This window comes from Podarcis vaucheri (genome assembly GCF_965113315.1).
Source record: "Podarcis vaucheri genome assembly, chromosome: 13".
NCBI lineage: Eukaryota > Metazoa > Chordata > Lepidosauria > Squamata > Lacertidae > Podarcis > Podarcis vaucheri.
The window spans coordinates 30,819,078-30,839,187 of record NC_138751.1 but is presented as its reverse complement, the minus strand read 5'-3'; the positions used below and the strand labels follow the sequence as shown (position 1 = coordinate 30,839,187).

The 20,110-nt window shown below is 41.9% G+C and overlaps 1 protein-coding gene across 1 annotated transcript in view; it reads left to right on the top strand.

The window, feature by feature from the left end:
• LOC309516613 (uncharacterized protein) overlaps positions 1–18,786 on the top strand; it is a 34,958-nt gene extending 16,172 nt beyond the window's left edge. The window contains exons 9-16 of the mRNA XM_082195373.1: positions 1,586–2,314; positions 3,292–3,374; positions 4,387–4,543; positions 6,585–6,746; positions 8,089–8,214; positions 15,284–15,498; positions 16,082–16,116; positions 18,431–18,786. Coding sequence (XP_082051499.1) covers positions 1,586–2,314; positions 3,292–3,374; positions 4,387–4,543; positions 6,585–6,746; positions 8,089–8,214; positions 15,284–15,498; positions 16,082–16,116; positions 18,431–18,534 — 1,611 coding nt within the window. The 3' untranslated portion in view covers positions 18,535–18,786. The remainder of the gene's footprint in view (positions 1–1,585; positions 2,315–3,291; positions 3,375–4,386; positions 4,544–6,584; positions 6,747–8,088; positions 8,215–15,283; positions 15,499–16,081; positions 16,117–18,430) is intronic.
• The last annotated feature ends 1,324 nt before the right edge of the window (positions 18,787–20,110 follow it).

Below are 20,110 nucleotides of genomic sequence, written 5' to 3'. Positions count from 1 at the left end.
GGACTTCAATTCTGTGTGCATATACTTGGGAGTAAGTCCCAATGAACTCATTGAGACTTGAATCCAAGGAAAGATGCATAAGACTGTGCTGTAGGGATGGAGAGAAAATGTAGTTTCCGTTTGAATTTTAAGGCGAACCCACCAAACATGCACTTTCTGAAAAAATACATGAACCAAACTGCAGTCATCTTATCGAAATTCACATTTCTCTGAATTTTGCAATGCAGTTCTCTAACCAAGTAACGTGTATTAAAATGCAAATGAGGCAATAGTGTGCATAAAAATGCACATGTTTGTGAAAAGAACATACAAAAATGCATTATATTGAAGGAAATTATTTTCCATAAATGTTATACTATGGAAAGTCACATAAAAACATGGATATTATGAGAATTTTGCACTAAAAAGCTGGTGCATTTTTTAAAAAAAATGCACACACACAAACCGATGTGAAAATATGGAAAACTAAACTTAAGACTGTAAATTTTTACTTGGGAATAAGTCCCACTGAAGTTAACAGAACTTATTTCTCAGAGCTGCACTTTTCACGAAAACCACAATTTTAATGTGTAGTCAATTATTTTCCATGAGGGCCATAGGCATGCCTCTTGGAGCATTTTTGCACAGGATGCAAACATCTGTTTACCCACTTTTCATATCTGCACTTCAAACATCATACCTACACTGAGCAGAGAGAACATACATTCCAGCTGAAAAATGACTCTCCTCCACCTTCTATGTCACATAACTTTTTAGAGGTATGCAGAAAGGAAGCGAAACAGCTCTTTCTGTGCTGTGGGTGAAACACCATTTTGTAACTCCCAGCTCTGCCACAGAAGCCCCCCATCTTGCAGAAACTCCCCATAAGAAACAGCAAGTGGGCATTCATTTGCCATTTTTAATGATAATGGGTGATGCTCCACATTGGGTTGTGTTAAACTTTTACTCAGAGCAGATTTGCTGAAAGTTGTTGGCCATGACTAGCTTGGGTCTGTTCATTTCAAAAGGTCTACTCTGAGTAGAAGTTACTTGGATGTAGCCCACTGTGTCCCTCAGTTCAGGATATTTTGCGCCTCAGAGATGTTTGGAGAGGCTTTATAAGAAGTCCAGAAGTGTGGAAGAGTCTTTACAATGAGAAGCCTTCCATGTCCATATTCCTTTGGCAGCAGGGGGTTGCTACTGGTAAGCGTGAACAAAGCAAAAGGTTGAACGAAGCAAAAGAGAACATGATCCCATTAGAGCAGATATTCCCTCCACACAAAGAGAAAAAATGTGGCTGTAAGGCAAACTCTGAGGTCCGGCAGAAGTGCTGTTAAGTGAATGACAAGACATACAAACAAGCGCCTGTCACCTAGAGATTCGCTCTGGGAACACAGAGCGTTATGCCTAGGGGTCTAGGAGATGAAGGAGAGAATAATTACTCATCCGCAATTACAATATCGTAATGAATTTTTAACTTTGTTCCACCCTACTCCACCCCCCAGCATAACAAACGCCCTTGAGGCACCAAACTGCAAATGGACACCGTGTTGAATTAGGAGGGGGGAGGCAGGGATGAAAAGCTGTTGAAACTGAGATCCGCTGAGTTGACAAGAAAAAAATAAATGCCACAGGTAGGAGGCATTACAAAAGCAACACCCTCACAACCCTATATATAAAAGGCAGAGGAAACCGCCCCGTTAGCACACTGCCTGTCTGTCTGTCTTTCCTGACTCTCCTTCGCCTTTTTCTCGCTGCTTTTTGGCATCCCTCAGCTAGCATGTCTACTCGGATATCAACCTCCTCGAGGAGAATTTCTTCCTTTGTCAGTGGGGACGGAGGTGCCAAAATGGGCAGCGTTGGAGGAGGCAGTCTGTATGGTTTTGGCGGGGGGTCCATGGTTGCTCTAGGCAGTGGCTATGGAGGGCCTGCATGCGGTGGGTTTGGTGGACCTGGCTTTGCAAGCGGAGTTGGCTTCGGCGGGGGGTCTGGCTTTGGTGGCGGGGCTGGCTTTGGCGGCGGGGCTGGCTTTGGTAGCGCCTCTGTGGGAGGCGGTGGCTACGGAGCCAGCTACCGCTCCAGCTCGGCGGTGTCCTTGGGCGGTGGCTATGGAGGGGCCGACAGCGTCTTCCTGGCTGGGGCTGAGAAGGAGACCATGCAGAACCTCAACAGCCGCCTGGCAAACTACCTGGAAAAGGTGCGCTCTCTGGAGGAGGCGAATGCCGAGCTCGAGCTGAAGATCCGCCACTGGTATGAGAAGAATGGGCCCGGGGCTCCTGGAGTGACCCGCGATTACAGCAAATATCACCAGATCATTGAGGATCTGCGCAACCAGGTGAGGAAACCAACGCTGGGTAGAAGCATCCCCTAAGTCACACCTAAACGAATGGAATCTGTGTGAGGGATTTGCTATTGGACATCTCCCCTGCAATTCTGCACAGCTTGTTAAAGTGGCATTGGAGGAGCCAATTATGTACAAAACGAGATAATGTGCATATATGTGACTGTATACTAAAGCAAGCAGATCAAGATGACAAATTTTAAAAAATTGCTTTACTTGTTTTATCACTCATAAATGTATGCAGTGTAATCGGGGGGGAAAGTTCAACATGGAGGGTTTTTCTTTCTTTCTCAGCACTAGGAACCCAAATGCAAAATTATAATGGGATGAAACTGGCATAGGCATAGAAAGCTGCCTTATGCCCAGTCATTTCGTTGGTCCAGGCAAGCCAGTAGCTATGGCTCTCTGGGGCTTTAGAGTGGAGTTTTTCCCAGCCTTACCTGGAGATACCAGAAAATGAACTCAGGGACATTTTTTACAAGTGAAGCACACGGCTACAATCCTCAGTTACAAGCCTCAATCTGCTTAAGCAAGATGGGGTGCCCAATCCTTTAAAACTCTAATTAATGACATTTCTTCAGAACAATAAGATTCTGAATTACTGGTACTTATTTCTGTTAGCGATGAAGGTCTTGTCCACATATTAATTCAACAGAAGGACTGGAATTGAAGCCAAATTAGTCTTGGTTTCTTTGGGGTTTTTTTGATATTCAAGTTCATGTAACAGGAGAAATTCAGATGAAATTCAAGTGCTTTAGCTGAATAATTGTTGTAAAAGCTAACATTGTCTATTCTTATTCTTAATATTCAAAACATTGCGGAGATTTATTTATTTTTTAAGTCAGTTTTTATTCACACTACTCTACAAATCAACCCTGATTGTGTACGAAATGCATTAGCTGTTAATTTCGAAGTGGGCATTTTCCCCACACAAAATAACCTTGTTTTATTCTTTTAATATTTCGTTCCAGATCGTCAATGTGACCATTGACAATGCCAATGTAGTCTTACAGATTGACAATGCCAGGCTGGCTGCTGATGACTTCAGACTGAAGTAAGCTAAATGCAAAACTTTTCTGCTTTTTTTTAAAAAAGCAAAATGTTGGTTCTTAAGTTTTTCACCCCACTCGTTTCAGTAGCATTGGGTCATTGGGGTCTACTTAATTCACCAATAATGTAATGCAAATTGGAAATCAAAATCCCACCTCTAATGCTATGGTCTGTGATGGGCAGCTGTTAAAACTGGGCGAATTTGGTAATTATCAGCTATGTAGAAAAATGAGTAGAGATACATAATGCTACTTCTTCTGCTAGAGACAGTAAGACTATAGTGATACACATGATATCAAGTCCACCTTTTACCAACCCAAATGTTTGTTTGCTTTTGTCTCGATCCAGTGAAATAAAACAGTGCTGGGACGAGCTGGGTTTTGAAGCCCTGTCTCCCAGGTGCAGATCTAACAACTCATCTGCTGGCTCTTAGTAAATATCTGCTGTAATTATCTTAGAGACCAAAGGGATCTCACCAGGGCATCTATCTAATCCCCTCCAGCTCCCAGCAGCCTTCCATGCCCCATCCCACATTGTTCGGAAGCTCCCATAAAGGATTTTGGGGTGACTTCAGAGGATGCAAAACCCTCCTTCTGTGTACTTTCTTGCAGGAGTGCCAGCTTCGCCCCGCGACCGTGGGTACCCGAGGCCGTGGGTGTCATGCAGCATGCATGGCCCTGGCACCAAAATTTGTGGGTGCCCGGCCTCTTCATGGGGAATTTTGTGGGTGCTTAGGACCCCAGGAAGTTGGCACCTCTGCTTCCTTGAGTTAAGCTTCTCACTCTGGCCATTGAAAATTGAAGAACTGATAAGCTCACTGTAATGGACTTTGGGGCTATGGGGCTAAGGATCAGACTTTGTGCTGCATTCATTGTGTTTGTGTAAGCTACATAACCCAATGTTTCAAGCGCCTTCAATCCCGATCTTGCTGTTTTGTTTGCTGTCTTTACAAGCGGCTAATCTGAGCCATCTCCCGATATATCTCATAGCTTTGTATGCTCACTTGCCCCTTTCAGGTTTGAGAACGAGCTCTTCCTTCGCCAGAGTGTTGAAGGAGACATCAATGGTCTGCGCAGAGTGCTTGATGACTTGACCATGAACAGGTCCGACCTGGAATCACAGCTTGAAAGCCTCACAGAGGAACTAGCATACCTTAAGAAGAACCACGAAGAGGTAACCAAGTTTCGTTTCACCACCATCACCCCTTTTCAGGAGTCTTTCACCCTAATCCAGTCCAAAGGCAGGACTGTGTGAGTCTTTGGGATGCAGGACAAGTGCCTAGCACAGTGCTGCAGATCAAAACGTTTGTTTAGACAAAAGGAAGCTCAAGTTCATTCTTCACTTAGCCCCAAAGCTTACTAGAGTACCTCCTGGGCAAGTCAACCTCTGCCTAACCGACCCCACAGAATTAATTCAATTATAATAGTCCACCTAAATCCAAGAATGAGGAACATCACAAATATTTCAACTTCTTGCATGAAGTCAATAGAAGAAGAACAGCATGATAATAATAATAATAACAATAATAATAATAATAATAATGATAATAATAATAATAATAATAATAAGAAGAAGAAGAAGAAGAAGAAGAAGAAGAAGAAGTATTAAAACCAGCTTAGACAACCCTTCTTACAGTACCTGGTGTGGGCTTTCCAAAGCTTTCAGGAAGACGGAAGTGTAATTGTAAAGGCGAGGAGGTAAGACTTGTGAAATAATTCCACAGAAATTGTTGGGAAAGTGAGCAGGGACTAGCACAGAGTCCTGATTTTTCATCCGTGTTTATTGGTTGGGTTAGTTCATATCATGCCATACGGATATGAAATCCTGTTACACCACCTTGCAGAAAGAATGAATAAATTCCATCACTCACCGTCAGTCTCTGACCGCATTTGTTACATCACACCATTGCTCTTGAGCACAAACGAGAAATCACGCCCTTATCAAAGACTCCATCTGAACTACCAGGAGATGACTATCTAAATTAAGTTCAAATTGTGCCATAAATTGCTTTAATGATTAGTGTGTGCTCTCTCCTAATGTCTACTCATCGCTGTGCCTGTGTGGTCCAATGTTACTACACAAAGTTATGATACACAGGGCTCTGTGGGCCCCCTAGCTTAGACTGGGGCTCCCCCCAAAAAAATCTATAGGCAGAGCATCGTTTTACGCCTTCACTGTGTAAGGTAAAGCTGGCATATTTAGACTAGAATGGAGACGGGCGCTCCTGCAATTAACCCTCCGTTCTTTGGGAACACCCTTCCCTTGCTTAGATTCCTTTATGCCTAGTGGGTGCTCCGGGGCCAGGCAGGGAGAATGGATCTTCCTTCAGAGCTTCCCAGGCCCTAAGGCTAGTTTCGGTAAATGAGATGCAGATCATTTTCTCTGTGGTATTTATCCTGGGAACAAATCCAAGAAAAATAAAATTAAGGATAATGGTTTACCAACTTCTGAAGATGATGGCACTGGCTGTCATGAAAAGCTTAAGGTGGCTGTTTCGTTGTCTCTACTTAGGATGGTGGTGTACAAGTTACATGGTTACAGGGGAATGGCCCGATACCTTGTGCATATGCTCAGAGAGATGGTTTCACAATTATTCATAGTACCTGGACAGAGCCCAAGTAAACTGAAATCAGGTCATTGGATTGAGCACTGGCTCGGCTGAAGGACCTGCCTAGTCCTTCTCTGAATACTCTCTTCACCAGATAATGCTTCAGTGCAGATGTTTTGGACTACAATATCCATCAACCCCATTGGTCAATGGTGAGAATGGGCAATGGTTGGGGATGGTAGGAGTTGTAGTCCAAAATATCTGAAGAGCATGAGGTTGAGAAGGGGTTTCTTAGACCATCTGCCTAACAAGGGCTGCCGTCTATTGCAAAAATATAAAAGGCTATTATGCTTGGTACAGCTGAGACTTTCAATCCAGGAAGCCTTTTGAGCACTTAACGAAAAATTCTATATAAAACCTATGCTGTTGTGGTCATTTCCTGTGTAATAAAGACACGTTTACACACTGACTTCAGAGGATATGGGACCCCCCCACACACATGATACTCAGAGGTACCATAAGAAGAGAAAGACAATGCTTGGAACATTTTGTATGAATTTTACTGTGGATGACGTCCTTCTAGATAAGAAGTTGATGAATCACTGTTTACTGACTTTACACTGCTTCGTCATCTCAAGTTAACCTGCTTCTAATATTCTTCCCCAGGAAATTAACTTGCTGAGAAGCAGCTCTACGGGTGACGTCACAGTGGAAATGAACGCGGCTCCAGGAATAGACTTGACTAAGCTGCTGAATGAAATGAGGGCGCAATATGAAGACCTCGCAGATCAAAATCGCAGAGAGGCGGAAGAACAGTTTCACAAAATGGTAAGATGGGCGGGCGGCTGCTGAAAGCAAATTCTATTTGTTTGTTTTTTAAAAAAATATTTATTAGAGTTTCCAATTTTTTACAAAACAAAAAGAAAAAAGCAAACATAATAACATTAAATTCCACAACTTATTTTCTCATAACTTATTTCCCCGACCTCCTCACACCTCCCCTTCTTGTATATCCAGTTCAAATTATTTATACAGCAAATCCTTATCTCAAAGCATTACAGCTTAAAAAAAAGAAAAAAGAAAAAAGAAACACCTTATTTTCTCTCCAACATCTTAGATTGTTATAACTTTAAATTCTTGCTTACAAAAAGAAAACCATTTTATCATAATTACAGCTTGAAACCACTTAATTTCAATCCAACATCATTCAACATTACTTAATTTTACAATACTTTTGTAAATAGTCCTTAAATTTTTTCCAATCTTCTTCCGCCGACTCTTCTCCCTGGTCACGGATTCTGCTAGTCATTTCTGCCAGTCCCATACAGTCAATCAGCTTCATCTTGAAAGCAAATTCTATTTGATGCATTGCATCAAGCAATATTTGCAACAAATGCATAGGGGAGGGCGGGGAAGAATGTGCACAAGATGACCCTCACATATAAAAATGTGTTCTGTTAGCGGAATGTTTGCAAAAACATGTACATTACTCAACAATGTATGCAAAAACCTGTTCATGCAAAGAAATACACATTAAATGCCGATGAATTTTCATGAGGATTTTTTTTTAATAGCAAATTGCTGCAGAAATATGGAGATTGGAAAATGAAAAAAGGAGAGAACCAGAATTAACATATCCTTCCTCCTCCCCCCCCCCTTACCAGTAATACTGGACAGAATGAATCTGTATCAAATTCCTACATGCCAGAAGCACAGTTGTGACTAGTTGTGCATTGCCTCCCTCACAATGGGCAAAAAGAAGACCCATATTTGATGTCAAACAGCATAGGCTAATTTATATGTAAATTTAGAAATGATACCTATAATGTAAACACAAATGCAACAATGCATCACACCATAGCGGTAAAGGCTATGACCAGGTGATCTGCATGCCCACTCCATTGCTGTCAACTTTTCACTTTTCTTGCGAGGAATCCTATTCGGAATAAGCGAATTTCCCTTAAAAAAGGGGAAAGGTTGACAGCTATGGCCCACTCACCAAGTGCTAACTGTTGATGGGCAACTTCAAAGCCCCCTGATGAACTCCCTTCCTATTTTTTTATCATTTAACTGGGCTTGAACTGGACAGCCCTTCAAATAGAAGACTGCCCTCTGTACAAGAGGAAAATATTTTGTGCCAAGTTACATCTTATTGATTTTTCTCCCACAGAGCCAACCACTGCAGCAACAGATCTACGATGACGCCGGCGCAGCAAACTCCGCCAGGAACGAGTTAATTGAGCTGAAACGCTCATTCCAGGCGTTGGAGATAGAGCTACAATCCCTTCTGGCTAAGGTATGTGTTTTGCATCTCCTTCCTTGGACTGCAGGGTATTGAAAGAAGACTGAGTTCTCTTTGGAGGGCTTGGCTTTTGAGATAAATGTCATTTTAAAAAAAAACTGCTTCCAGATTCATAGTTTAAGGAGGAGTTATAGGCTGCAATCATAGAGAGTAGAAACCTCGAAGCAAAATCAATGCAGGCCCCAGACTTCCGGTTCGGCGCCAGCGCTAATGGCTGCTCCCTCTCCGAGCTCCGGAGAGAGGACGGCTCTGCGAGTTCGGGTCTGACCCGCTACGGCAAGCGGGGGACCCCTAAAATCACAGGAACGGAGCCTGTGAACAAGGAGATTCGGTGGGCACCTGAAGCGCCCCCCTTTACCGTAGAAAGAGCCTTTTTAAAGGCTCCGGAACGACAACGGGGAGCGCGGTGCTGAGAATCGCTACCCAGCCCGCAGGGTGAAGCCGCGTCGCCATTAGTGGAGAGCGCCGATTCCCTTCCTGAATAATCTGGACAAAAAAGACCCGTGAGTAAGATTGAACCTCTATTCGTGCCAAAACTACCTGAAATTAGGCTGAAAACGGGAAAGGCGAAAATTAAGGAAGTCTGCCTTCCCCCGACTGCATGACAACTAAAGCAACGAAAGTTACTGAGCTGCATCCGTATGGGATATTGCTTTTAACTGCTTGAATCCGACATTTGGACTTTGACTATCCCCTCTAGCTTGCAGGGCAGAGGGGAGGAATAAGTGACTTTTTAAGCTGCATGACCAATTTAAAGGAAAGGGAATTCTCTGCAGCCTTCAACCTGGCACAAACTGCTATTAGAACAAAGGAACACTGAACGGACTTTAGACTCTTGTGAAAGTAACAAAGTGGAAGTCTCACTGCTTATTTGATACAAAGTTTTGGGACTTTGTGGATACAATATAGCAGGGAAGGCTGGAACTTTATTTAATGGGAAAGTGTTGCAATATACATATAGAAACCTCCCGATAAATTTGCTTTTCAAATACTCCTTGCCTTTGTTTGCGGACATTTTGATTTGCTCCCTCTAGAGGGTAAATTAAAAGTTGCTACGCTTTGGGACAGTGGAATTTTCCTTTAGGAGAAGGCTCTCGTGGGAAACGACCTTGGGATATGAGTGGCCCAGCAGACGAGATAAGCACGAGAGCCAAGACAAGGCAATATCAACAACAGCTACAGCAACACAAGAAAAGAGGCTCGATCTCAGGCATAACTCCTACAGTGACAACAGGACAAGAAAAAGGTACAGCAGTCTCCATGGATGCAGTGTCGCAAGCCCTTCTTAAGATAAACCAGTCTCTGGAGAATCTAACAAAGCAGACGGCAGAAAATACCAAGAAACTGACAGAGAATTCACAGAAATTGACAGATTTAACAACAAGACTTGACCTGAATACAGAATCTATAAACAGGCTTACGCAAGAAAATTCTGCCACACGACAAATTGCGGAGGAAGCCAGAACTATTGCTGGAGAGACCCAGGAAAAATTAGAACCGATTGCCAGGAAGGTCTATGACCACGACGCAACTCTGGCATTGTGGGAACTACAAAGAAAAGAAAGGAATTTGAAATTACGATCAATTCCAGAGGACGAAGGAGACAATCTTACGGACTTTTTAACGAAAGAGTTTGCTGACTCCTGGGAAGACCTAGAGGAAGACGAATTTAAAATCATAACAGCATTTAGACTGGGCAGAAGACAGAACAGAAAGGCGCCGAGAGACTGTCTGATTACCTTGAGATCGAAGGAGGAAAGAGACAAAATTCTAAGACTGCACTTTGAAAAGGCCTTACAAATTGGGAACTCACCGATACAGATCTTTAAAGACATTCCTAAACATATTTTGGACTTGAGAGCTTCTTATAAGGATTTGGTCTACCTATTGAAGAAGAACACCATTCTCTTCAGGTGGGAATTTCCACAGGGACTGTCTTTTGACTATAGAGGGAAGAAGGTGAAAATAAAGACGATACAGGATAAAGACAGGTTCCTGCAAAGAAATCAGGAAGACTTACAGAAAGGAACTGTAGACCCAATTGCTGAGCAAAGGAGTGCAATAGACATCCTGAACCTTTCGTTTGGACAGAACCTTCCACCACCAACAGAGGAGGAACAACAACTGGGAGCTGTTGGAGGAATACCAGAAAAATAACAAGATGGCCCTGCAATTCCTTAGTTGGAATTGTAATGGGATGAACAGCCCTTTGAAGAGACGACAAATATTCCATATTTTGAACAGAGAACAACTGGACTTGATTTGCTTACAGGAAACCCATATAACCAGAGCACACAGGAGACTGCTTATGAATAAAAAATTGGGACAAGAATTTATCTCGTCGGACAAAGTTAAAAAAAGAGGAGTTGTGATTTATGTAAAAGAGAAGTGGGCTCCAAAAATGATGTTTAAAGATGAACAAGGAAGATATTTAGCGGTGGAGATTCAGGTACAAGGAGAAAAATTTTTGATAATTGGGATCTATGCGCCAAATGAAGGTAAAGCAGAATTTTTCAAAAAACTTCATGAAACTTTGACGGATTATTTGGAATACAATATGATAATTATGGGAGATATGAATGGTGTAGTTTCTACAAACATGGACAAGACACAAAGACTGACTCTTACTAAAGAAGGGAGACTCCCGAAGACTTTCTTCGAAATGACTGAAAATATGGACTTAATAGACATTTGGAGAACAAGGAACCCTCTTGAAAGAGAGGGAACCTTTTTCTCCCATGCAAAGATGACCTGGACCAGAATCGACCAAATCTGGGTTACTAGTGGAATGGCTCCGAAGATTAAGAAGGTAGAAATCTGCCCAAAAACCTGTTCCGACCATAACGCCGTGAAGATGGAAATGAAATTTACAACAACTGGTCAGTTTAGATGGAGAATGAATGACACCCTATTTCGAGATAGAGAGATCCACATGAAGGCCCAAAAAACTCTAAAGGACTATTTTGAAATCAATCTAAAGGGCGATGTGGAAAAAAGAGTGATCTGGGACGCAAGTAAAGCTGTGATGCGAGGATTTTTGATTCAACAAAATTCAATAAAGAAGAGAAAACAGAATGAGAAAAAGGAAAAAATCTTGGAAAAGATAAAAGAAGGAGAGAAAAAATTAAGAACAAAACCAAAGTCCCAGGAGATTTTGAGGGAGATTAAGTTGTATCAAACACAATATATGGAATTGATGAACCAAGAGATAGAATGGAAAATAAAGCAAATGAAACAAAAGACATTTGAGTCGGCAGACAAATGTGGTAAACTTCTGGCATGGCAACTTAAGAAAAGACAGAAATTAAATACAGTCACAAGTCTAGAAGTGGATGGAAAAAATATATCTAAACCCAACGAGATAAGAAATTGCTTTGTGAGTTATTTTAAAAAACTCTATTCCCAAGGATTACAAAATGAAGAGGACATAGATAAATTCCTTAATAAATATGGATTACAAAAAATCTCTCATCATAGCAAGGTGGAGCTAAACCAGAGAATAACAGAACAAGAGATAGAGGGTGCCATCCAGGATATGCAACTGGGCAAATCTCCAGGGCCAGACGGACTGACTTCCAGATACTACAAATCTTTAAAGGAATGGCTAATACAACCGTTAAAGGAAGTTTGTAACGAGATCTTAGAGGGGAAAAAAGCACCCGAATCGTGGAAAGAAGCATATATCTCACTCATACCAAAGACAGAGACTGAAAAGACTCAACTGAAGAACTACCGCCCAATTTCGTTATTGAATGTGGATTACAAAATTTTTGCAGACATTTTAGCAAAAAGATTTAAAAGAGTACTGATGGAGAAGATTCACAGAGACCAAGCAGGCTTTCTCCCAAAAAGACACCTCTCAGACAATGTTAGGAACATAATAGACATTTTGGAAAAGTTAGAGGTGAATATAAATACTAAAGCAGTTTTGATATTTGTGGATGCGGAGAAAGCCTTTGACAATATTTCGTGGAGTTTTATGAAAAAGAATCTTCATGGGATGGGGGTAGGACAAGGATTTGAGAATGGTATGGGTGCAATATATTCTGAACAAAAAGCTAAGTTGATTGTAAACAATGTAATAACTGAGGAACTTAAGATAGAAAAAGGAACACGACAGGGGTGCCCAATTTCCCCATTGCTTTTTATTTCGGTCCTGGAGGTGTTGCTGAACATGATTAGAGATGACCAGCAAGTTAAAGGTGTACAGGTCGGAACTAAACACTATAAGTTAAGAGCGTTCGCAGATGACCTTGTATTGACTTTGCAGGAGCCAAACACTAGTACAAAAAGAGTGTTGGAAATAATCCAACAATTTGGGCAGGTAGCCGGATTTAAATTGAATAAACAAAAAACTAAAGTCTTAGGGAAAAATCTAACAGATATGGAAAAGAATAAGTTTCAAGAAGAGACAGGTTTGACGGTGGTTAAGAAGGTGAAATATCTAGGGGTTAATTTAACATCTAAAAACTTGAATCTGTATAAGGACAATTATGAAAAATGCTGGTTAGAAATTAAAAAAGATCTAGAAATTTGGTCAAATTTGAGATTGTCAATGTTAGGCCGAATTGCAGTGATTAAGATGAATGTATTGCCTAGAATGTTATTTTTATTTCAAACTTTGCAGATTATTGACAAGATGGACTGTTTCAAGAGGTGGCAGAAAGACATTGCGAAATTTGTCTGGCAGGGCAAAAAGCCCAGAATAAAATATAAAATATTAACAGATGCAAAAGAAAGAGGGGGATTTGCCCTGCCGGACTTAAAATTGTACTATGAAGCAGCAGCATTCTGCTGGCTGAAAGAGTGGATGCTCCTCGAGAATACAGATATCTTGGACTTAGAAGGTTTCAATAATGCATTTGGCTGGCATGCATATCTATGGTATGACAAAATCAAAGTGCATAGTGCATTTAAAAATCATATTGTAAGGAAAGCGTTGTTTAATGTTTGGATGAGATATAAAGATCTGTTGGAAAACAAAACCCCTAGATGGCTGTCACCCTTAGAGGCTAAGGCCCACAAGAAAGTTAATATGGAGGACGGATGGCCAAAGTATTGTGAGATCTTAGAACAGGATGGAGAGAAACTGAAATTAAAGAGCCATGAAAAACTAAAACCCAAAGTACAAGATTGGCTCCACTATTATCAAATAATGGAGGTTTTCAAACAAGACAGGAAAATTGGCTTCCAGGTGGAAAAATCAAAACTGGAGACAGAATTGTTAGAACCCAATACTAAAAATTTGTCAAGAATGTATAACTTGCTGTTGAAATGGAATACACAAGATGAAACAGTTAAATCAGTTATGATTAAGTGGGCACAGGATATTGGTCATAATATTATGTCTGCTGACTGGGAAAGGTTGTGGAACACTGGTATTAAATTTACGGCATGTAGTGCTTTAAAGGAAAATGTTATGAAAATGGTCTATAGGTGGTACATGACCCCAGTTAAGCTAGCAAAAATTTACCATCTGCCTGATAATAAATGTTGGAAATGTAAGGAAACTGAAGGTACTTTTTATCATCTTTGGTGGACATGCCCGAAGATTAAGGCTTTCTGGGAGATGATATATAATGAAATGAAAAAGGTATTTAAATATACCTTCCTTAAGAAACCAGAGGCCTTTCTCTTGGGCATTGTCGGCCAATTGGTGCCAAAAAAGGATAGAACCTTTTTCATGTATGCAACAACAGCAGCAAGAATACTGATCGCAAAGTATTGGAAGACACAAGATTTACCCACTTTGGAAGAATGGCAGATGAAAGTGATTGACTATATGACATTGGCGGAAATGACAAGCAGAATTCGTGACCAGGGAAAGGAGACTGCGGAAGAAGATTGGAAGAAATTTAAGATTTATCTTAAGAACTATTATAAACTTGATGAAGCTTAGAATGTCGAGATTTTACAGAGAGAAAGGGTTGCAGTAATATAAGATCAGATTAAGAAAGGACTATGATGAATTAGGATGGGAAAGAACATTTATAAGTTGCTATAAAATTTGGACATGAGGATGCAGAAAGGGGAGGTATGGGGAAGTCCGAGGAAAGAAGTCTATGAAAGGATATTTTGAAATTATATTTGTTTGTTTGTTTGTTTTTCTTTTATGTTTGTTTGTTATAAAAACTTTTGTAAAACTAATAAAAATTTTATAAAAAAAAAAAACAAAACAAAATCAATGCAGGCCCCAGAATCCTAGAAGCTCAGAGAACAGCAGGGTGCTTCTCCCAGGATGCTTGGCTGCCAGTATCCAACGCACTGCATCAGGATCAGAAATACTGATTTCTCTTCTATAGCCCCACACCTGTCTGTAGTTTCTAGGAAGTCCAAGGGTAGCCAATGTGGCACTTGCCAGATGTTGCTGGACAGGACTACAACCCTCATCATCTCTGACCATTGGCTATGTTGGCTGGGGCGGATGGGCGTTAGAATCCCAACATATAGAGGTCACCATGATGGCCACCCATGCTATAACCCAGTGTTTCCCAAACTTGAATCGCCAGCTGTTTTTGGACTACAATTCCCACTGTCCCTGACCACTGGTCCTGCAAGGTAAGGAGGATGGGAGTTGTACCCCCAAAAAATAGCTAGAGGCCCAAGTTTAGGAAACATTGCTCTAACCATTGGAGCGTAGCTAACTAACTTAGGTTGCAATCCTATGCACCCTCACAGGGGAGTAAGCCTCATTGCTCACAGTGAGATGTACTTCTGAGTAAACATACCTAGAACAGCATGGTGAGTAGCTTAGAATTACTAGGGGAAACTGGAGTCTCCTACCCTGTTTGCTGTCCATAATTCAAGTCTGGCCATTGCATTTCAAATGGGAATCATACAGATTGTGTTTATGTTTGATACTAGGTTGATAAAATGCCCAAAAGCAAAACAAAACAAAACAAAACAAAAAACCATGTGTACAGCAATTTCCAGGGACAAACAAAATAGATATACCTCAGTTTTGGGGGAGCTGAACTTTACACTGGATGCTGAGCGAATGAAAATTTTCACCTTCATTAGCATGTAAGCAAGCCCTGCCTTCCTTTATTTCTCCCACCGACAGAAAGCTTCTCTGGAAGGCACCTTGCATGAAACCGAAGTCAACTACAGCACTCAGCTCTCACAGCTGCAGCACCAAGTGAGCAGCATCGAGGAGCAGCTGCAGCAGATCAGGTCTGAGACAGAGATGCAAAATTCAGAGTACCAACAACTGCTGGGTATCAAGACCCGACTGGAAATGGAAATTGAAACATACAGGCGCCTGCTTGATGGCGAGAGGTACGGGAATGATCTGAAAGTAAAGGGGAATCAAGCTGGGAGTTGCATGATGTTGGGTTCAAAGGGTCCCTTCCTCACACTTTTTTATTTTAAGCCAACGTGTTTGAAAAGGTGGAAGCAAACTTTAAGCATCAGTTGCTTCTTTTTCTGGTTTTTGTGTGGTCGGGGAAGAGGTATAAGAGACTCGGAAGCTTGCTCCTAGTCCCTTAAACCCAAATATTCCAAAATAAAATTCGCAAAAGACCGCATTAAAAAGTCAACATTCTCACCTGAACACAAAATCATCTCTCTGGTTCTCTACATATCACATCGGCAAATGACAGATCACAGATGCAAAGTATTCTAGTTTTAATTGGGGGGGGAGACCATAAAAGATTCTGACCTGCTAAAGGTCATCCTTTGGTTCATTTTAAATACTGTGTGGGTGCCAGCAAGAAAGAATCCTCCAGGAATGTGAATGACACACCATGCAACTGTACTGAAATCATTACTGCTTCCACAACCACTTCCTAAAAATATTTTTTGAAAATCTGCCAGTTTCATAAGAATATTAACAAGTTATCGTTTTGTTCCTTTTTGACAGTTTCCGCACTTACGAACCAAAAGTTCAAATCAGAGGTAATTACAATTTATTATTTCAGAGTAATATTGTTTTGTATTTAAAAGGACAATGTATCAATCTGAAAATTGTGCCCTTCTTTCCATAATGGGGGGCGGGGACAAGCTTTAAGGTGGAACCAGAGGGAACCTAAGACTCTCTTTAGGTAGGACTGAAATATCTCCACACACACACACACACACACACACACACACACCTAAAACCCTGGAGCTCTGCTGCAGGCGAGTGTAGACAATATTGAACTAGCTATTCCAGTGGTCTGACTCAATATAAGGCAGCTTCCATGTTCTAGACTAGAGTCCCTTGCCCTGAGCTGTTGGCTATTTGGCTCTTCCACTGCCGTTCAAGGCTTCTTAAATACGAACCCTGAAATTTGGGGTCCCCTCCCAACTGAGGCCAAAGTTTCATACTCGTTTTGTACTGTTTTGCACCATGAACCCCACATTTTGTACCACCTCCCAAGCTGGGTAAGTTGATACATCAAACTGGGGCTCGCCGTTAACATCTAAAAACCCAACATTGTCTGGTTCACTCCAAACTGGAGCCAAAAATTTTGCACTTTTTTTGTACCACCACCACCACCCCAAGATGCTCAAAGCAGGGGCCATAGGCACCCCCCCCAAACCCAACATTGTTCGATTCACTGCAAAGCAGTGCCCGAATTTTGCAATAGTCTCAAACCCTTTTGCACCGCAAACCCCCCTGGTTTTGCACCACTGCCACCCCCAAGCTGAGTAATCCTTCAACATTTCTGAGAACTGTAGCAAACAACCACAAGTAGCAGAGGCAGTAGACAAGTGACAGACATCCCTAGCCTCCCCCCCCCCCAAGGCATCAAATTGAACAACGTTGACTTAAGAGTATTTGCACTAGCCTTTATCCATACTGCCATGAGTCCCTTTCACTTCATCAGCTTCAACTCAAGGAGTGTGTTCAGAATTAACATGCTACCAGAGAAGTGGGAATGGATTTCAAAGGCCTTCAGCTCCCTGTGGGCAGAAAACTAATTATCACTCACCACATTTAAAAAGAAAGAAAAAGAATTTAATAATAATAAAAACCAGTAAGCTCAGTTTGATAAAATGCACACCGTTGCAGAATAAGCCTGAAATTAAAAAAAGAAGAAGAGAAAAGCAAACATTGGGAGGGAACGTTCAGTTAGATTGTATTCCTTTGGTAATCTGCATTCTGTTGAGTTTACAGAAAATCATGTGCCTGAATCCAAATAAAGAGTCAACAGAAGAAGAACAGAATAATACTTGTGCTGTGCATAGAATTCCCAAATAGAGAGCCAGTGTGTTTAGTGGTCAGAGTGTCTGACCAGGTTTCAAATCCCCACTAGAACATGAAGCTCACTGGATTGTCTTGGACTGGTCACTGTCTCTCGCAAGGTTGCTGTGGGGATTAAATAACAAAGAGGGGGGGAAGAACGATGTAAGATACCTTGAGCTCCTTGGAGAACAAGGTGGGGATATAAATGCAATAAGTAAATGTATCCATTCGTGAGAAAGAAAGTCTGGGGGGAACGATTGCCCTGCCCTAATGTTCCCAGCAGTAAAAAGTGTGAGTACCAAACCTTAGTCTCAACAAAAACATTCCCCTGGTCCACCTTCTTCAGATCCTGTGGCCAACATATGTTGCCAGGACCATGGCATATTTATTCATTCAGTGGCATATTCAACATGACTATTGTCCTGTCCCCACAAGGGATCTTTCTGCAGTCACTGTCTGGATGGCATTGTAAGATGTAACTGGCTGGCAGAAAAAGTGACTAAAAGCTGACCCAAGTCTGGAGAAACTTGCCAGGTTTCTGTTGGCCTGCAGTCACAAAGCATTACCGATTAGTTAAATTGCTGTGGGATGTAGCAAGCAGTGCACATTGAAACCTCCGTTGTTTGCTTGAAACAATATGTGTCTGGGCAGGAAGAGGTAAAGGATGACGTTTCGATGGATGTTGCTATTCTATACTAATGGCCAGGTGTTTGCATAATGGGGTAAAGCAATTTTAGGAGTGGTTTCGCTGCTATTACTCACTGCTGAATTGTTGCTGTTACAACTTTGTAGTTTAAATGATGTGTTGTTTTGTATGGTTGCTTATGTATTGGTTGTTAGCTGCCAAGAGTTCCAGACTGGAGGAAAGGCAAGATATAAACATCTTGAATGAAAGAGCAAATGAATTAATAAATCAATACTCGGTGCTTCTCCTCCAGCTCAACTCCAGTAGTTTCCCACGTGTTGGGAAAATAGGCCATGTGAACCTATTTAGCGATATTATCAATGGTTAACTCTATCATCATTTCATTCCTTTATCAGAGCCCCTCAAAACAAGGGTGGTGAAGACCATCGTTGAAGAAGTGGTGGATGGCAAAGTGGTCTCCTCTCAAGTGAAATCAGTTGAAGAAAGAGCAACGAAGTGAACAGCATGAAAAGCAGAGCAGGGAGCCCTTCAACTCAGGCGAGCAAGGGAATGCCCAAGTAGAAGAAAACCTCCTGGAACCAGAGTCAATTGTAGCTTAGTAGCTTCTTGCAAATATGGGCTCTAGAGAGGGGGAAAATACCACTCAATATGCTTTCTTAAAACTTTACGGAGGTGTATGCTTTTAGAAATACTGAGAACTACATTCTGTTTACTGCCGCAATGCAATAAACTTTCTTACTGTTGCAAGTAATATCTGACTTTGACTAGAATATTTTCAACCCTGGTGATGTTCCCCTTGTCCTTTCTATTTCTATATTATTTGTTGTGTTTACATCTTACCTTTCATCCAAGGAGCTCAAGGTGGCACACATGGATCTCTCACTCTCTTCACATTATCCTCAAAACATCCTTGTGAGTTAGATTAGGCCCAGAGGCAGTGATTGGTCCAAGTTCACCCCATGGGTTTTGTGTCCCTGGCACCCATGCCATAGTTCAACACTCTAACCCAATGTTTCTCAAACTTGGGTCTCCAGCTGCTTTTGGACTACATCTCCCATCATCCCTAGATAGCAAGATCAGTGGTCAGGGATGATGGGAATTGTAGTTTGAAAACAGTTGGAGACTCTGGTTTGGGAAACCCTCCTCTAAACATTATGTGACGCTGGGAGACCTGTGGCCCTCTAGGTGTTGTTGAATGACAACTCCCATCATCCCTGACTGTGAGCCATACTGACTGCCACTGATAGGAGCTTGAGTCCAAGTGTATATGGGGGCCACCAAGTTGGCTAAACACATTTGCTAGGGAGAAAGCCCAACTGAACACAGTGGGATTTGTTTCTTAGTAAATATCTTTAGCAAGATTGCTTAGCAAGTCAATTCATACTCTGCCTGGAATGGAGCCAATGTCTGTTTACTAAGGTTGTTTCTCACACACACCCAAGAGAAAGAGAGAGAGAGAGAATAATTCAAATATAGCATTCATATAATATAAAATAGTATGTAACAAGCTGTGGGTTAAACCACAGAGCCTAGGACTTGCCTTCTGATCAGAAGGTTGGCCGTTTGAATCCCCACAACGGGGTGAGCTCCCGTTGCTTGGTCCCTGCTTCTGCCAACCTAGCAGTTTGAAAGCACGTCAAAGTGCAAGTAGATAAATAGGTACCGCTCCGGCAGGAAGGTAAACGGCGTTTCTGTGCGCTGCTCTGGTTCGCCAAAAGCGGCTTAGTCATGCTGGCCACATGACCCGGAAGCTGTACACCGGCTCCCTCGGCCAATAAAGCAAGATGAGTGTCGCAACCCCAGAGTCGTCCGCAACTAGACCTAATGGTCAGGGGTCCCTTTACCTTTACCTTTTACCAAGCGTAAAGAGAGCAGACTGCTGTAGTCTCTTCCTAAAAGACAGTGCAGGTTTTCCATGAGCAGGAGCTGAGCATAAAAACATAAGAGCCTGCTGGATCAGGCCAATGGCCATCTAGTCCAATATTCTCCCAGTGGCCACTGTGGGCGACCTGCAAACAGGACCTGATCACAAGGACGTTCTCCCCTCCTGTAGCTTCCAGCAACTGGAATTCCGA